Consider the following 20,599-nt stretch of genomic DNA (forward strand, 5'->3'; position numbering starts at 1 on the left):
AAGCCCACCCCTAAATCTGACCACCATTTCAAGAATTCACACTTAGATATTGCTTGATAATAATAGCAGGTTTGACATGCTGTCCTGGGATAAAACTCTTAGCTCGGAGATAATTGAGCCCAGGGCTCCCTCCTGGTCAATGAGCATGTGAGGGGGTACAAGATCAGGAAGTTCTTAAGGTCCCCCTGATAAAGGAGGAGATGGGGTGGATGGCGAATTCTTCAAAAAATGAAGATAAGGGAGTATTGTTAGTCGGGCTATTTATAGTGAGTTTGGAAAGATCCGGTTGGCTTACTAATGATTACAGACGAGAGATCAGCTTCGATCAATCATATCGTGTGCTCCTCTCGAAATCAGTTTGTGAAATTTCACTGGGGGATAAGTAAATCGTTCTAAATTGTATGAATGAGATCTTACCAATTTATACAAATTAGCCACAAAATCAATAATTTACGAATTACCATGAATTAGCATTGGTTCTCTAGGTTAGCTATTTTAGTTTAGTTTACTTTGGTTGGCCAAAAAGAGTTGGCATTGCTGCAACAACACATTTTTTTTTACCCTCACAACAGCTATATATCTAGTTTTCTATAAGTGCCACTTACTGTCAGAGAGTAAATTAGCATAATTTTGGATTCTACTGTGTCAGTATTTACTGAACACACTTGAAATGCAAATTCATAGGTTAAAAATGACTAAACTTGAACTGTAATAAAGCAAAATGCACGTAATCCACCTTCCGTTGATTCTTTTATTTGAAGGGAAGTCAGTTAAACACACTATCTGTGGCTTGGGAGTGAGTTATACCTAAAAATCACAGAAGAAAGACTATTTTTATATTATGAAAATGTTGTATTGTGTACTAAAACACAAGTTTGATAGATTTTGAAACCTGTTTAATTGAATGGCTCTAGTTTTTCCAACAGCTGCCTGTCTTTCTAAACTAAAACTGATTTTTTCCCTTATTGCTATTCATCCAGAAACATACTGCATGTGCTATCATTTGCGTATTTTTTTCATGAAGGTGTCTCAGATCAGGCTGAGAGTCTCTCACAGTTGAGCTAATGCCTGATCAGTGCATCAGACAGTGACACAGTGCAGTGTAAGCTGTCTCTGGGGCCTCTTTCTGGAGCCTGTCACAGCTCTTGCATTTAGGTCACCTTTACTACATGCACATTTGCTTTGGCCATCACTTCTGCTCCACTGCCCACCCTAGTACAAGCCACAGCAAGCCCAGTTAAGTTGGCAACTCCCACTGGTTTTATTGCTCTGTGTGTTTGCATGTGCGTATGTGAGCAAATGTGTGTGTGTATTTGCACACGTGCCACTGAGTGCATTTGTTCTTTTATGTTTGGGTAATTAAATGTGTTTTCCACATATTATTCTCTTTCACGCATACTGGTTCTGATAAGTCTCAAAATATAAGGCATCATATGATTTTGCTTTAAAATGCTCCGCTGTTCAAATGTTTTGAAACAGTAGTATTTTTTATGTTTTTAAAGAAGAATTTTACTGCTCACCAAACCTGTTTAATTGATCCATTTACAGCAAAAGCACTTAGATTTTGCATTATTTAAATTTTATCATCATTATGCCAGTAACTTTGTCACTAATTACAGATAAATACACTCACCAGCCAATTTATTAAGTACACCTTACTAGTACCGGGTTGGACCCACTTTTGCCTTCAAAACTGCCCTAATCCTTTGTGGTATAGATTTAACAAGGTACTGAAAAACTTTCTCAGCGATTTTGGTCCACATTGACATGATATTACCACGCAGTTGCTGCAGTTTTGTAGATCAGCAGTTTCTGAAATACTCAGACCAGCCCGTCTGGCACCAACAACCATGACACATTCAAAATCACTTAAATTGCCTTTCTTACCCATTCTGATGCTTAGTTTGAACAGCAGCAGATCGTCTTGACTGTGTCTTCACGCCTAAGTGCATTGAGTTGCTGCCATGTGATTGGCTGATTAGAAATTTGCATTAATGAGCAATTGGACAGATGTACCTAATAAAGTGGCCGATAAGTGTTGGTCAGAATTTACATGTTTTTGGTGAAATTGACTTATAATCACTGTAAGCTCACTCTTGGATAAAACTAAATGTGTTATAAATGATCATGTTTATGTGTATGAAATATCATTTGTATATACTGGTGTTTATTTTAATATAAGAGTGTATTGTTACATGACAATTGTGTACTAAAAATGTAGAAGTGTTTAACTTTTGTGTTTTACAAATAGTAGTTAAAAACAGTATCATGTAAATGCCCAAAGCAGCTTGCATATCTTGCAGAAGTAACTATCCACTGTGGTATTTTAGACTCAACCACCTATTGAACAAGCCACAATTTGCCCGTGTGAAGTGATTGTTAACAATCAAGTACCAATAAACATTGATAAAACTATTATAGCCATATAAATCAGCCTAGCGCTCTATCTATCTCTTATGAATTAAACAGACTCCCCACAAACCCGAGCAGCACACAAACACTCTCTCTGTGTGATACTGTGACTTTGAATGAGCTTCTAAAAGCAGATTATTGATCAATGAATGAGAGCTAGAGAGGGCAGGAAGAGTGAGAGGAGACGGATTAGATGGTTAATCTCCAGAAAATAAAAGAAGCTGTCGTCAGATCATTGACCAGGAATGGATGAGAGGTGGAGGAATGAAGGACTCATAGTAATTATCGTATGACTGAGAATGTATCCTTGTTGGTCTATAAGTCCAGACACTTTTAAATGCCATTTAGGGCAGAATAATAATATAATATAATATAATAATTCTTAGAAAACATTTAATGAAATTATTACTTTCATTAACATAACAATGTGGTACTCTAACATCAAAATAAAAGTAGAAAAGAAATAGAACATTTAAATTCAATTTAGGTGTTGCAAAATTAATTACACCATTTTTTTGTACAAATATATTTTCCTGAATAATATTCTATTTTTAGAGATAAACATTACAGTTATTAAGATGATTGCATGACAATATGAAAAAAGATTTTTTTTAATTGTTGCAAATTTATTAAAAAAAAAAAAAAGCTGAAAAATCACATGTACATAAGTATTCACAGGCTTGTATGCTAGAGTGGCCAGACAGAAGCCACTCCCCACCTGGAATTTGCCAAAAGGCATCTGAAGGACTCTCAGACCTCATCACGAGAAAAAAATCACTAGAAAAATCACATGTACATAAGTATTCACAGCCTTTGCTGTGAAGCTCTAAATTGAGCTTAGGTACATTCTGTTTCCACTGATCATTCTTGAGATGTTTCAGCAGCTTAATTGAAGTTCACCTGTGGTAAATTCAGTTGATTGGACATGATCTGAAAAGGCATACACCTGTCTATATAAGATCCCAGGGTTGACAGTGCATGTCAAAACACAAACCAAGCATGAAGACAAAGGAATTGTCTATAGACCTCAAGAAAGGATTGCTTTGAGGCACAAGGCTGGGGAAGGTTACAGAAAAATTGTGCTGCTCTGAAAGTTCCAATGAGCACAGTGGCCTCCATCATGCATAAGTGGAAGATGTTTGGAACCACCAGGACTCTTCCTAGTGCTGGCCGGCCTTCTAAGCTGAGTGAACGGTGGAGAAGGGTGCGATCAATAACCTGATGGTCACTCTGTCTGAGCTCCAGTGTTCTTCTGTGGGGAGAGCAGAAACTTACAGAAGGACAACCATCTGTGCAGAAATCCACTAATCAGGCCTGTATGGTAGAGTGGCCAGCAGAACCCACTCCCTGTCTGGAATTTGCCAAAAGGCATCTGAAGGACTCTCAGACTATAAGAAACAAAATTCTCTTGTCTGATGAGACTAAAATTAATCTCTTCGGAGTGAATTCCAGGTGTTACGTTTGGTCAAAACCTCTTTGGAGAGATCTGAAAATGGCTCTACACCATCACTTCCCATACAGCCTGATAGAGCTTGGGAGGAAATGCAAAGAGGAATGGGTAAAAATTTCCAAAGGCAGGTGTGCCAAGCTTGTGGCATCTTATTCAAAAACGCTTGAGGCTGTAATTGCTGCCAAAGATGCATCATTAAAATATTGAGCAAAGGTTGTGAATATTTGTGTACATGTATGATTTTTCAGATTTTAATTTTGATTTTTAATAAATTTGCTACAATTTCAAAAAAATCTTTTTTCACATTTTCATTATGGTATATTGGGTGCAGAGTTTTGAGGAAATAAGTGAATTTAATCCATTTTGGAATAAGGCTGTAACATAAAGAAATGTGGAAAAAGTGAAGCATGTATACTTTTCAGATGCACTGTATATGAATGTTTCTCTCATGTCACATCACATTCAGTCCAGACAGCCATATTGATTGTTGATTGTTGTTGCCATGTGTTGTTAGGCAGAAAAAAAAAAGAAAAAATTCCCAAATTCAAATTAGGTGCATTTTAAAGCTGGCTGCACACACATGCGATTTTATATTGATTTCTATATGTTGCTAAGCAATGCTAACAGACACCGAATGGCTGTGCTGGTGTGAATACACACATTGAAAACACAGTTTACAATTCTAGAAGTAACTTGTCAACAGTAGCTGTGTTTCCATTCCCCTATTTTTATGTGCATTTTGGAATATTCCTGGATGGAAATGCCAAGATGCGCATACATTTTGAAAATGCACATCAGAAAATTATGCGCATAATTGAGTAGTATAAACTTTTTATTAAATAAGAAAAAATGTATAAATGTATAAATTTCGATGGAAAAGCATTTACTGAATAAATTCCAGCATGCACATCAAAAAAGTCATGTGATTTTGCTTTAACGGATCATGTGAAGGCATAGCTCAAAATGCTTACAGTAGGCCATACTGCAAGAGTTAAAAAGTGAAGACTGGGGTGGGGCGGGGTGCTTATAATCGTTTGAAGTGAAGACCGGGGGGTGGTGGATGCTTATAATTGTGCAAACTGAAGACCAGGGGGTGTGTGCGTGTGCTTATGATAATGCAAAGTGAAGAGGATTGGGCGTTCTTATGATCGTGCAAAGGTGAGTGACTTATTCACTTCAAAAACTCAAGACTGGAGGACGCATGAAACTTTCCATAGTGTTCTCAATATGGAGTATGCATGGATACAGACTTGAGCACTGAACTCGCTTTAGAAGTCCCAGAAGTCATTGTGGCTATATAGGATTATTATTCAGAGATATAACTTATTTACTTCAGGAGTTTTTCTAAATGTAACGGTGAATATAAACATTACCATGAAAATCTTAATAAAGGCATAAACACATAAAGGGTGTTTATTTGCTGAAATTCGTTTTTAAAATCTGTTTTATTTATATTTTGCAACGTATATTTGTCAAGTCTTTATGGATAGTATATATTTTGAAAAGAGAAAAACAATAAATCATTGTATGAATGCTGTAATGTTTAAATTATTTTCCATTTAAAATGCGTGAAGGTCATTTGACCATCAGGAAGAACGCAGCATCTCTCACAGGGCTTGTTCTGAGTTCTCGTGGTCTCTCGAGTTCGTTCTTCCGAGGTGACCTGGCAAGACCGGTCTTCACAAGAACGCAAGACCGTTCTCTGCGTTCTTGGAATTGAGAAACAACCATGATCGCAGGGATGAGGGGGTTGGGGTTTATGATGCGGGACCATCTGCTATGTCACTAATGATAACACAAATAGCAGAAAGTGACACATATGTTTGGGTGGATGATGAAGACCGAACATTTGTAAATGTTTTAAATTATAAAGAAGGGACGACCCTCGATCCTTGAGTGGAGATTATTCTAGAACAGGTGTGGGCAAACTTGATCCTGGAGGGCCAGTGTCCTGCATACTTTAGCTCCAACCCTATTTAAACAGACCTCCCTATTGACCTTATTCTCCGCAGACAAGCGGGTGCTGCCATTTAAATCTTTTTGGCACGAGACTTCCGGTCTCATTCACTTCCATTAATTTTTAGACATTAAAAACTGCTCGTTTCGCAGTTTGATGTTGCAAACTGATATTTCCTTGTTATATTATTCTACTTGGTCTGTATAGTCATGCAAACATTTGTTTGTAGAGCAAGTAGTTTGACCGTTTTTTGCCGTTTATTATTCCTAGTCATTTCTCCCATAGGTGACTGAAACGGAAGTTCTAAGACAATCGCGAAAACAGGCGCACTTCTGCATTTTAGAATAAGGTCAATAGAGTTCAAGTGATCTTGAAGACACTGATTAGTTTGTTCAGGTGTGTTTGACTAGTGTTGTAACAAAACTCTGCAGGGACACCGGCCCTCGAGGATCAAGTTTGCCCATCCCTGTTCTAGAAGGATATGACTATATTATGATTTGATATGTCTACATGTTCTAAGATGCAAGTAATGTTAATATGTTCCAAAAACGACTTTCTCTTACCACAGGAACTTCCCTTTTTCTTTTGAATACTTGGCGCCTGTTTAGTAGGTAGTGACGATAATGTTTTCTTGGACTTGTTGGTTGGAAAGGGTGCTTAATTCGCAAATGTTTTATGCGATATTCCAGTTTTGCGCATACATTTAATTCACATCTTTAGATAGAAACATAGCTGAATGCACTCTTTATTTAATTCAATTCCAATCAATTCAATTTCAATTCAAAAATCTATTTTTGTGACCTTTTTTGGTTCAGGTTTTGTGACCTGTTCATTATTTTATTTTATTTATACGTTGACCAGGAATGGATGAGGAGCGGAGGAATGAAGGACTCATGCTAATTGTCATATAAGTGAGAATAGCCGTGCGGATCTATAAGTCCAGACACTGTTCAATGCCACTCGGGGCAGACTAATGCTAATATTCACTCCAAAAGAACAGCAAAGTCAATAGACCTCCATTAGTACATAGACACCCCTCCAGTCCTTTCGTCTTCTCCCTCCTGCAAGGCCAAGGAGCCCCTTCTGCGCCCGTATAACTTTCAGCCGCGTCTCTGCTGTTCACACACACAGTCTTACTCACTCACTCAATTCATTCGCCCATTAGGCTCAAGTTTCAACACTGCTGCGTGTGGAACATTGATTTCGTCTTTTCTGTCACACTAAGTGAGCCGCAGACAGCAGTACTGCAGTGGCTTTGGCGTACAGGTTTTTAGTATGATCATATTTGAGACGTATCACTGTGTAACTTTGTGGCTATACGGTTGGTATACAGTCAATGTTTCTTTTGAGAAGCTTCGGCATACAGTATTTTGGATATGAAAAATGAGATGTTTTTTTTTTTTTTAGCTGGATAGAAAATATTTGTGCAGTGCTTCATTAGTTGTGGTGAGGAGTTTCTTTAGTGGCACTTTAAGAAACTTTAAGTGGACTAAAGTGGTCCACTTATGTTAGAATTCAATTATTTTAAATGTACAAATGTATTCTGTTAGAAAAATAAGAATAGGATTCTTCTATGATCATGATATATACAGTTGAAGTCAGAATTATTAACCCCCTTGTTTATTCCCCCCCCCCAATTTCTGTTGAACAGAGAGAAGATTTTTTCAACACATTTCTAAATATAAAAGTTTTAATAACTCATTTCTAATAACTGATTTTGTTTTGTCCTTGCCATGATGACAGTAAATTATATTTTGCTAGATATTTTTCAAGACAGCTTAAATATAAACACAACAAGGCAAAGATAAAAGTGAAATAAACAGTGCTTGATGCTTTCTAACAGTAATCTAACAGTATTAAGGTACAGAAATTGAAATTAAACAAATAAACATAAAATAGCATGGTCATCATTATATAAATGATTTAAAATTAATATTATTTAATAATGTTTTTATCTTTTGATCTTTAATAAATAATCTAATGCTGCAATGTGGCTATTGCAGATTCACACATTGCATTATCAATGCTCAAACAATATGTTGTGCAGCCCTAATATATACAGTTAAAGTAAGAATTATTAGCCCCCTTTGAATATTTTTGTTATTTTTAAATATTTCCCAAATGATGTTTAACAGAGCAAGGACATTTTTCCACAGTATTTCTGATAATATGTTTCTTCTGGAGAAAGTCTTATTTATTTTATTTCGGCTAGAATAAAAGCAGTTTTTAATTTATTAAAAAACATTTTAAAGTAAAAATATTAGCCGCTTTAAGCTATATACTTTTGACAGCCTAATAAACAAACTATCGTAATACAATTACTTGCCTAATTACCCTAATCTGCCGAATTAACCTGATTAACTTAGTTAAGCCTTTTAAAATCACTTTAAGCTGTATAGAAGTGTCTTGAAAAATATCTAGTAAAATATTATTAACTGTCATGATTGCAAAGATAAAATAAATCAGTTATTAGAGATGAGTTATTAAAAATATTATGTTTAGAAATGTGTTGATCTTTCCATTAAACAAAAATTGTGGAAAAATATAAATAAGGGGCTAATAATTCAGGGGGCTAATAATTCTGACTTCAACTGTGTGTGTAAGTGTGTTTGTGTGTGCGTGTGTGTGTGTGTGTGTGTGTGTGCGTGCGTGCGTGCGTGCGTGTGCGTGCGTGCGCGTGCGTGTGCGCGTGTGTGTGTGTGTGTGTGTGTGTGTGTGTGTATGACCTTTTATCTGCTTGCTGTAATTGGGATAATAAGGGAATAACACACACCTGGCCATGTAACAGCTTGAGAAGCCAATTGTCCTTTTACCTTTGGTCCCTTAACAAGTGAGAGGCACATTTGCAAACTGTTTTATTTTCCTACACCGTTCCCCTGATTTTGATGTAAATACCCTCAAATTGAAGCTGACAGTCTGCAGTTAAACCTCATCTTGATTGTGTATTTCAATCCATTGTGTTGTATAGAGCCAAAAATGTTAGAATTGTGCTGATGTCCTAATATTTATGGACCTAACTGTATGTATGTATGTATATATGTTTGTATAGCGAGAGAGAGGGGGGACTATTGATTTAAATACCAAAAACATTTGTACATTTATATATTTAGAAAATTTTTGATTAGAATATTTGTATTTTATCTTATTGATCTAATTTTCTAACTCACAGGTTTATTTATTTATTTATTATCATAGATTATAGATTATTATATCGTAGATTAGATTATTAACTATAGTTTTATATATAAAATTTTTAGTATTTTATATGTAATATTTTCAAGTAATGATTTTGATTTAGTCATTTTAATTATTTTTTTTATTGTCACAAGTGTCTAAACTGTTATACAAACCTAATGCAAAAACAAAAATGTTTTTGATTGTCAACAGTTTTAGTTTGAGTCACATTTTGTACTCAAGACCGAAACCAACATATGTGTCAGTGGGTTACCTTTCTATCAAACTAATTATGAATATTTAGATTTGAAGTGCACTGAACATTCAGATGATGTCATATCACTTCCTGACACATTTGGTGGATCTTAATGCATAAATCAGACGCCTGAGCTCCCCAGATACTCTAAACACATTTAGCTTTTCACCCTCTCCACTTTCAATCAACACACACACACACACATACACGTGCGGCTAACAGCTAACTTACAATCACACACAGAAGCCTGCTGGTGTTCATACACACATTTTCCAAAAGGCTCGTTGTCCACTAACCCCCATTCAATTTCCTTAAGCGCCAAGCATCACCCAGGCCACAGAAGTCTACTAAATTAGTAGATCAATAAGCTATCTGAAACTCTTTAGGGGGTATTGAAAAGCCCTGTTCCCTTCTCCAGTTGCTGGTCCTAACGAATAGGATGTTGTTTATGTTGTAATGTGCTGTGTCATGGAGTTCTTGTTACAAGTGTCCCTCTGGACCACTGGGCACTTCAGGGACTCGCTCACTCACATTCACATTCAGATCCGTTTATTGGCATAAAATACTTTTGAAAATATCAGCAAAGCTTTATAGAGGGAGAAATTAAGATAGTATTAGGAAGCAAAGATAGAACAACATATATCCCAACCTAAAGGCATATTCTTTCATTTAAAGGGAAAAATTATATACAAATAAATATGTATTTTAACCACGTTGAACTTATTTCAAGTCTTTCTGTCTTTGTTTGAACACAAAAGAAGACTTTTTAAGAACTTTTATTTTTTGACTTTTATTTATTTTTTAAACACACATACAAGTTACAAGTGTGTGAAAGCACACAGACAGTATTCTAAAAAAGACATGAAGTGTCTTTATTGTAAAGACAAATGTCCGGTTTCCCCCACAAGTCCAAAGATATGCAGTACAGGTGAATTGGGTAAGCTAAATTGTCTGTAGTGTATGTGTGCATGTGTGCATGTGGATGTTTCCCAGTGATGGGTTGCAGCTGGAAGGGCATCTGCTGCGTAAAACATGCTGGATAAGTTGGGGGTTCATTCTGTTATGGCGACTTCAGATTAATAAAGAGACTAAGCCAAAAAGAAAATTAACGAATGAATAATTTTAACGTTCTAAGCCCAAAGTCTAAAGCGCATGATGCAAAAGCGCCACTTTTGCTATTTTAAGGACGGAAAAATGCGGTCAGTTATTTATAAATATTCCTAGCAAATCTAATAAATGTTGGAGACATACTTGATACATAAACGCACTAAATTGCACTTCAGCAGCGTTTATTGGACAGCGCACAAGAAAATGCATTTGAGCAGCATACATTTGAGGGCGTGCAAGAAGTTTTGTGAACGAACAGAGGAAACCCCCGCGCAAGCATTACATGAATGCAATCTTGACTTGTAATACTTCGCTCACGAAATTTGTCATTGAAATCAATTTGTCATTGTGCAAAAAAAGCCCTGCTGCCACAGCTGGAAAAAAATCCTAGAGAAAACACTGAAGAGTCATTTGCTTCGCACCATGGCACATTTGCTATTTACATGGCAGACTTTGTAAGTGGAAAAACTGAACTATTCGCAAGCAAAAAAAGTTCAACAGACCATCTGCAGCGTGAGGATAAACAATGAGCCTCCTCCATTCTGCCTCTTTACTTTCTTTTTACTTTACCTTTACTCCTTTACTTTTGTAGAATGAAGAAATAGTGGAAACTCACTCTATTGCCTACATATTTAATTTTGTTTGTTAAGTGCAAAGATTTTAAATGATATTAATAATGATAATAAAAACATTATTCAAACTGTCATGAATAAACTGAGAGTGTGTGATAGGGACCAATATTGTTATTCAGTTTGATTGATGTAAGTTGAGATGACTCAAAAAGTTAATTTGATTCAAGTAAACAATTTAAGGCAGCAAGATTTGTTTTTGTAATGTAGTAAAGGCATTGTTTTTGTAAGTGTTATAGAAATTAAAGGTGTAACTTATTTGTAACTGTACAATTATTTTTTTAATAAAAAAAGCAAATTAAATAAACCCTACTCAACCTTCTGGTACTGATGTTCCCATCATGCACTGGAGCATTTTTCCAACCCACGCTCATTCTGATTATGTACACCTATATACATTCCTGGAAAGCACCAAATAGGTCCCAAGAGCAAGGTTTTTAAATTTTTATTTATTTATTTATTTATTTATTTATTTTTATTTTTTTTTTGCAGTTTTTGTTTTTGCAAATCCACCAAAGGCCACTGTGTATGCTTTTTTCAGATCTGTTTCTTTCGTGAGTGCCATTGGTGTCTGCTCTTCTTGCGTAAATCCACCAGAAGCTGCCTAATTTACTGACTGACCAACCAAATAATACCGTCACCCTCCCCCTACCCTAAACCCTACCGATAGTATTTTCAAAAGCACTGATTGACCAGCATCCATCCTCTTCCCTAGACCCAACCAGGGTGTTTTGAAAAGCAATCTAGAAAAAGAAAAGCTCTCTCCTGATTTTTATCATGTTTTCAGAATTTACCATATTCTCAACATGTTATTTTCATTCATTCATTTTCTTGTCGGCTTAGTCCCTTTATTAATCCGGGGTCGCCACAGTGTATTGAACCGCCAACTTATTTAGCAAGTTTTTACACAGCGAATGCCCTTCCAGCCGAAACCCATCTTTGGGAAACATCCACACACAAATTCACACATAGACTACGGACAATTTAGCATCTCAATTATGGACTTGAAATGCGGAGAGGAATTGACCACAACGACATGGTTCAAGTTAAGTGAAGAATGATTCCAAAAAGCAGGTAAGACAAAAACAAAAGCTAAAAACAAAAATAAACAAGTAACTAACAGGTTGGGCGAAGCAGTGGCGCAGTAGGTAGTGCTGTCGCCTCACAGCAAGAAGGTCGATTGGTTGCTGGTTCGAACCTCGGCTCAGTTGGTGTTTCTGTGTGGAGTTTGCATGGTATCCCTGCCTTCGCATGGGTTTCCTCCGGGTGCTCTGGTTTCCCCCACAGTCCAAAGACATGCAGTACAGGTGAATTGGGTAAGGTGAAATTGACCATAGTGTATGAGTGTAAATTGGTGTGTATGGATGTTTCCCAGTAATGGGTTGCAGCTGGAAGTGCATCCACCGCATAAAAACATATGCTGGATAAGTTGGCGGTTCATTCTGCTGTGGCAACCCCAGATTAATAAAGGGACTAAGCCGAAAAGAAAATGAATGAATGAATGAGTACTGCAAATTAAACATCAATTGTAGAAATTATTCAACAAACAATATTATTTTTACAAATCTTAGTTATGAAGATTGGACTTAATTCTGTACATTAAGTTTACTTTAAAATTGCATCACATTTTTAAAACTTTGTATGTTTTGAGATTAAGACAAAGAACAGTGTCATGTTTTTATTAGAAAGTACATTTAAAGCAGTTTGTGTAGTCCACTAATGGGGTGTCCAAACGATTGTCACACTCATACATGCCTGGAAACCGGTTTAAATTGGAGCCCATTCACTGTGTTCATCTCAACCACTTCTCTTTGTTTTGTCCCATCTTTAGTCTATATTTATCTTATTGTCTTCTCCTCCCCCCAGCACCTTATTAGGGGCCCATTGACTCTTCAGTTAGTGGTCTTACCCTCGGGCCAGAGGCACGACCTCTACTCTCTGTGGACCCCAAACTCCTGCACACACTCTGCCCTACTAAGTCTGTCTGTCAACCTATTTCCATCCTCTTCAATTCACATTGTCTTTAATAGGTTCTGATGGGTGCTTTTGTTTTTATGAATTAAAAATGATTTTCATGAATGTGAGTCTACAAGATTCCAACTCACTTTGTTATAGGAAACAATTGATGAATGTTCTGTTAAATATTTTAAGGTGTATTCAATTCCTGAGTAAAGTAGGAACTGATAAAGCTAAGTACCTTCAATGCAGTGTAAGTCACTTTGGATGAAAGTGTGTGGCAAATTTATTAACGTAACTGTAAATATAATTACGGAGTTAATTCTGATGCTCTCCAATGCTCTATTGTAATCCATTTGTCTTGGTTATATAAACATATAATTTATACCACATATAAATTACTGTGTTTATGTAAACTTATGTTACCCATGAGTCTAAGTGAAAAGTTTTTCCCTTGTGTATCTGATAAGCTGTGTTAAAAAGTATAGACAGCAAAGTTGCCTAAATAATCTGGTTTATACTGATCTGCTAAAATAATTAAAACAGTGTCTCATACATGCCAGGCCAGTAGTTGGCAATGCTATTCAGTGTCTTTAAAAATATATACTTGGCGCAAAAACTGCACTGTAGTCCCTCATTGTTTTGGATGTCAACTATTGTTCATGCTTAGATCCAGAACACATGTGCATGACATCACTGTTTTCAAAAAAATTGTGATGAAAATAGAGATGAATCCAACACATGCTCATTGGAAATACATGCTTCAGCCTGCATTTTTGTGAAACCAGCAATCAGCATACAGTTTGACTGCAGTTTCTTGTTAATTTAAACACTGCTGGGCAGTATGAGACCAACAACTTTAGTTTCTTTTTACACTGATGATATATACAGTTACATATTATTGTTGAATAAAGGATTCTTTTTGTGCAGTTATTTGCACGACACCAATGTTACACCCCTGGGTTGTCTAGGGAAATGGGGTTGCACACTTGTATTGAGGACTTGGTCACAAAAGAAACTCAAAGAAAATTGTGCTTCAAAGTAAGAACAGACAACAATAACTGGAGTACAAATAATAGTGATTTATCTACAAGTGGGGATGGTTGAACAGTAAGTGAGTTATTTACAGTATTTACAATTCTAGAGACAATAAACAATGAAATTTAAAAAGACTGACTAGTGGTGGCGCTTAAGAAAACCAAACAAACCCGGTTAGTCTTACTAATGTCCAAAAATCACCTCTTATTTAATCTGGTAAAAAAAGATATGAAAAGTAAATCTTTAAGGTAAATGATGTCCTAGCTAATCTACACAAACTAACAACTTAAAACCAAAACAACTTAACCAAAAACACCAAACAAAAAAGAGTTGGCGCACACCCTCTAATCTAGTGTATCTAGAGAGTTGTAAATCTAGGTGTTGAGATGTATGTTACGTGACTTACTTACCTATTAGCCTTTCTAGCCTCAATGACAAACACAAGGGTAGGGAAGGAATAGTAACAAAATGGTGAGAATAGACAGCAACAAAAGTCAAATAACAACAACACATTGTGAATTAAACTGCCGAAAGACTGTCAAACTGCCAGAATGAAGCGTTTATAAAGGAGAGCTGGCATGAGGGGATTGGTAAAAAATGGTACTGAGTTATAAAGCAGGAACCAATCAGGATGAAACAGAAATGAGATTGGTTGCAGCAGTAAAAAGTAAAACAGCCAACCAGGGACAGCAGTAGGCAGAGAAATAAGGGAAATAAATAAATATGTGCTGATGGCACGTAACACCAATAATTACTACAAAACAACTATGTCTATGATTTGTAATCATTTTCTTACCTATCTATCTCTACATGGACAATTTTTGTATTGTGGTCAGTTTTCGTGGTAGCTCACATTGTACACTGTTGTACTTGTGATGTGGAGCGCTCAGATTCGAGTCCAATGAAATGCAGTTCCACAAAAGAGATAAAAGATATAAAATGTCAAGGTAAAGCTGTGGTCACGGTGCTCTTTTCTCTTACGTTTGCTTTTGAAAACACTATTGTTTGGGTTTAGGGAGAGCTTTTGGTCAGTGGTTTGCTGGGTGATCTGCTAATCTGAAGTCCCGCCTTCTCATGAACGTGTATTAGAAAGACGTGTATCTGAAGCTTATAACAAAATGTAGGGTACATTTTGTTGTTTGCTTCAGATATGTTTCCTTCTACTAATACATTTCAGATTCCCAAAGTTGTAAACTGCACCCTCTAGTGGATTTGCCATCTGAAACATGCAACAAAAAGTTACAGGAGCCATGTATTTTGTGGTATGTAGGTCAAGACAGATATTTCCATTGAGTCTGAGTAGGATAAATCAGTAGAGATTTCAAAAATCTTGAATTTTAAAACCTCTTTAGAAAAGTTTGTTTTCAGCCCCCCAAACCCTGTTGATTTATCAAGTAATGGCAAAAATTTGTTAAAGGCGGTGTTGTGTAAATGTGTGCCCCCATTTTTGTGCATGTAAATGTGTATGTGTGCAGGATTTACTTGAACGTTACATTTGTCACAAAGTTAAACTATCATGGTGAAGCTTTTGCAAAAGAAAAAAGGGACAGTGTGTGCCTGCAGGATTTCCATTGCCTTCCTTCAAATCTTCAGCTTTTTGTGTTGTTTTTTTTTTCCCAGTTGCCAAGGACAACGACCTCTGTCAGAGAACTGAGAAAGGACTTGTGGTCAAAGTACTTTGAGGACCCCAGCAATTTAGGCCTCTTCCTAGTCAGACAGAATGGTACACACACACACACTCACAGAGAGCAGAACAATGGGTACAGATGCACATAGACACAACCATGACCCCCAACTGAGACTACTTGACCCAGAACTGTGCAGAACAATTTGGACGAAGGAACATCATAACAGAATTAGAGAATTAAGTGCTTTTTTGTTCTGTGTATGCTTCAAGTGATGTCTGAAGGGCACATTTGCACAATATTCACTTTTAATGAAAGTTTAATTAAGCTGTCAAAACATGAGGTGCATGCTATACTGGGAAGATACTGAACTTGGATGAAATCAGTGAACAAACAAACATCTCAAAGAAAATGACATTATATGTGATTATTTTTTATTATTTCATTGGTAATATGTGTGCAACTTGAAGGGCTTTCACCATATAAATGTATGGCAGAGTAATTGGCGGTTTATTTTGCTGTGATGTTCTCTCTGATAAATCAGGGACTAAGCCAAAAGGTAGTGAGTAATTGAAAGAGTAAGTGATACAACAGACAACAGATATTTTTTACTTTTACTCTACTTGCACAACATTTTGAGGGAAGTAATGGTACTTTTACTTGAGTATGGTTTTTCAGTAATCTTTCCACCACTGGTTAAATGTACACTGTAAAAAAAAAAAGAAAGAAAACTGACGTTAAATTACAAAAATGTTCTTAAATTTAAATTTCTGTTAAATTTCTGTAATTTAATGTTCGTTATTTTACGGTAAATTACTGTAATTTAAGAGCCGTTATTTAACTTTTTTTTCGGCACCCCAGCTGCCGGAAAAAAACTGATAATAATAAGAACCATTATTTATTAGCATATAATAGAGCAGCCAATCAGGGGTGCGTTTCCCAAACAACGGCATAACTAGTGGCTGAACTATCGTTGTACGATGCATCATTTAAAAAAATTAACAATGTAGTGTTTCACCAAAACCGTACTTTTCTCTGTCACTGATCTATCGTTTGAACCTTGTTTATTATAATGTTAAACCTCCATAATGACGCTCTAAACGGGCCGGAGTAACAACTTCTTTAGAGATAATGACCATCAATTTTTTTATTGTATTATTTTACACACATGCACCAATATTAGTTTAGTAAATGCATGCACTTATTTTTTATATTAAATTAAATACATGTAAACAGCACATATAGGTCCAATATTTCCTTTACAAATATTATTGAGAATATTCCATATTATATTCTACAACATAAAACTATTTAGCTAACACTCATATCTCATATTTAAATCAAAAAATTGTTTATGGTTGTAATTTACAGTAGGCTATTTAAGAAAAAAACCACCAACAACAACAACAATAATAATAATAATTCATTTTCTTTTCGGCTTAATCCCTTTATTAATCTGGGGTTGCCACAGCGGAATGAACCGACAACTTATCTTGCATATGTTTTATGCAGCGGATGCCCTTCCAGTCGCAATCCATCACTGGGAAACTCACAAACACTCATACACAATGGTCAATTTTAGCTTACCCAATTTACCTGTACCACATGTCTTTGGACTTGTGGGGGAATCCGGAACTGGAAATATAACACAACCAATCACTACAGCTCTTGTTACAAGCATACAAGTTTTGCGACGCAGTTTGGGAGTGTTCATAGAAACAATGGATTTGGGAAACATCAATGAATCCATGAACTATGTTTGTAACAACGGAACTTGCAACCTTAGTTGGCTAATGTTGGTTTTCAGAAGTGCACCCCAGCATAGTAGAACGATTCCTAAAGGAGCCTGGAGTGATGATGCTGAAAACATCTGAAAAATCACAGCAATCAATTGCACAGCAAATTTTATTAATGTTAAAAGCAGTTATTTTAAGTTGAAAATAATAGTTTTATTTAGTTAAATAAATGCAACCTATAAATAATAAAACTTTAAAATAATAAAATAAAATAAAAAATAATAAACCTACATATTTTCATAAATTTGGACTGGTAGTTTATATATTAAAAATTAATTATTACATCATGACATTATTTTAGTTTAGTTTCATAATGTCATAATTTCCTATTATTTTCATAGAATAAAATGTAAAGTCATCAATAGCTCAGCACATTGCACCAAAAACCAGTAACATTCTTTCTCTCTTATTCTCTTTTTAAATAATAATATAATTTGTTTTGTTGTTGTCTTTGAATGTTAATTTTGGTTTTGAATTGACAAGTGTCTGTCTAAGTGGTGAGCCACACCTCTCTTCCTGTATCGGCTGTCAATCACGCAGACAGCGCGTCTGCTTCCAGAGCTCAGGTGCCTCGTGGGCTGCTGTTGTCAAGCTCAAGCATCAGAGCACTCGGAAATGTGAGAGTCTCTGGCGGCCGACAGGAGGCCACTTTAGGAGATGCTATCATGAAGACCCAAACACCCGACACACTCACTGACGCTTGCCTCACACACACACACACATGCGCCTTTTTACAGACACTGGCACATTTACACCTATGCTTGGTGCACACACACACACACACACAGTTGCTTTTTGTTGATTCAGTTAGGTTTTAATCGCTTGTGGTTAATTCTGTGTGCATCAAGAGTTTCTTCCTAAATTTGTTTGTTTAGAATGCTGTTTGCCATTTGTACACAAATAACAGCCATATGAGCAATTCTATGCAAATGTCAACCTTGCCATGAAAAAAAAAGGTTTTCACCAAAATATCGAAACAGTTTTTGCATTTTTTGTGTAGGCAAGTATTTTACTGTGCTTTAAAAATACTCAAAAATGTCTCTGTTAATGTTTTCAAACTATTATAATTGATTTACCAAAATCACGCAAGTGGCAATTTCACTTATGTCACATCCAAAATGGAGAGGTGTCACATCCATAACGGAGCTTTTTCCTCATAAATGCAAAAAAAAAAGAAGTCAAATAAAACAAAATCAATCGTTTTTGTTTTATGGAGAGAACTCTTATCCTTTTGATTAGCATTGTTTCTTTTGGGTTGTGCAGTATAATTCACAGAATTTCTCTGAAGTATATTGTACACTATAAACTTGCGTACTTTTTTCGTCATATCCATAACGCATGTTTATTTCCCTCATTTAAAATGTAAAATAAGTTCACTACATTTTTCTGCTCCCATAACTCTGTGGTATGTTGTTTTGAAAAATATAAAAAGATGTTTCAATATAATGTGAGTTTATGTTTTGAGATTTTACTGCAAATGTCCATAATTTCCAAAATGCTGGAATTGCTCATATATATTAGACTTGCCAGGCTTAAAATAAAAAAGGTATTACTAGGTTATGTATGGGTTTGCTTACAGTGTTATTAGTTTTATTATGTTAAGTTATGATAGAATTTTTTCAAATTAAAGCTTATTTATTTAAAAGTTTATTTATTTAAAGCAGGGGTCTCAAACTCGCGGCCTGCGTGCCATTTGCGGCCCTCAGTGCAAAATTTTTGTGGCCCGCGCCGACCGCTGTACTCTGACAGAATCAGCTGAGCGGGGAGAGAGAGCGCTCCCCGCTCCGCTGATTCTATCCATACACAGCGCGCTTGTCACTCAATGCGCGTTGTCGCGCGCGTTCTGATCAGCTGTGTTGTCGCGCGCGTACTCGAGCGGTGTTATCGCGCGCCTACTGAAGGTCAGGACCGAGGGTGTGTCGCGTCGCGGGGGCACTTTTGATCATTTTGGAAGGGCACTTTCTATGCAAGACTAAAAAGGGCATGTGCTCTGCACAGGTTGAGCCCTATGTGTGCACATGCCTGCCCTGCATCTTATATATATTGATATTATAGGTAGATACAGACTGGTACAGGCTGATGTGACTGGAGTGGGGTGGGGGTGTTTTATTTATACATATATACGCCTTTTTTTTAGGTGAAACTTCATGTTCAGAAGAAATAATTAAAACTGTTAATAATGACATTTGAGGACTTTTTTTTGTGAAATCCCTTATGCGGCCCAGCCTCACCCAGACTTTGCCTCCTGCGGCCCCCAGGTAAATTGAGTTTGAGACCCCTGATTTAAAGTTTATCTATAGAGCTTGTTTTTCTTTAGAAACTAGAATTTTTTTATAAACTAGAAATAACAAATGTCTTCAGAATAGAAAATAGAAAATGATGGTTATTTCACCAAATATTGATTGAGTGTAGTATTGTGTTGCCTATAATTTAATATAAATATATCCTGTGTTTGTGTACTAAGGCTGCACAATATATCATTTGAGCATTAATATCTCAATGTGTGCATGCAAGATATGCAATGTTGAATATATATATATATATATATATATATATATATATATATATATATATATATATATATATATATATATATATGATTATAGATAACCAAAATCCACAGGTGAAAACACTTGAAATTTGTGGAGAATTGAACCATTATAGAGTGAAAGTTGAACATTTTCCTGTGTTTTAAGGCCTATGTGAACATTTTAAGAATTTAAGAGAACATAAAGAGCATACGTGACTTTAACAACTCCAGCTCCACTGTGTTTATTTATGATTGTAGTTTGTTTGTTATATAAATATACAGTAATAAATTACATAAAATAAATTTTTATTTCACTTCCATACAAATCACCCCAGTCGATCTAAAGTAATAACTTTACAAATAGAGATATTTAATTAATTTGGTGAAATTAAATGTTAATCTCAATATATATTATATGGAACAAATATCAATTTCAATGGGTTTTCTAACATTGTACAGCCCTAGTGTGCAAATGGAGTATAATGTAATTTACTTTTTATTAACCTTGCTTTTGCAATATTCCTTATATTTTGAATTAAAATATGGTTAATTAAATGTGTAAATATACTGTATACAATTCATAGAAAAATGGGATTCTGCTTAGTAAAACTAAACTGTCGAAATTACAATTTATAATGATAAATTATATTAATAATTATAATTTGTTAC

The 20,599-nt window shown here is 35.7% G+C and overlaps 1 protein-coding gene across 23 annotated transcripts in view; it reads left to right on the plus strand.

The window, feature by feature from the left end:
• LOC147837446 (uncharacterized) overlaps nt 1–20,599 on the plus strand; it is a 287,795-nt gene that overhangs the window by 48,709 nt on the left and 218,487 nt on the right. For 21 of the 23 annotated variants that reach the window (XR_015476787.1, XR_015476790.1, XR_015476783.1 and 18 more), the window contains one exon: nt 15,600–15,702. The exons of 1 other annotated variant lie outside the window; for it this stretch is intronic. Coding sequence is in view for 8 of the 22 variants with exons in the window: in XM_087237470.1 (XP_087093596.1) it covers nt 15,600–15,702 (103 nt within the window). In the remaining 14 variants the exon portion in view is untranslated. Of the gene's footprint in view, nt 1–15,599; nt 17,196–20,599 lie in introns of those variants that run through there. One more of the 23 variants, XR_015476794.1, reaches the window with a different exon arrangement.

The sequence above is a fragment of the Danio rerio genome, chromosome 1, assembly GCF_052040795.2.
Source record: "Danio rerio strain M-AB ecotype USA chromosome 1, GRCz13ab, whole genome shotgun sequence".
NCBI classification, from domain to species: Eukaryota; Metazoa; Chordata; class Actinopteri; order Cypriniformes; family Danionidae; genus Danio; species Danio rerio.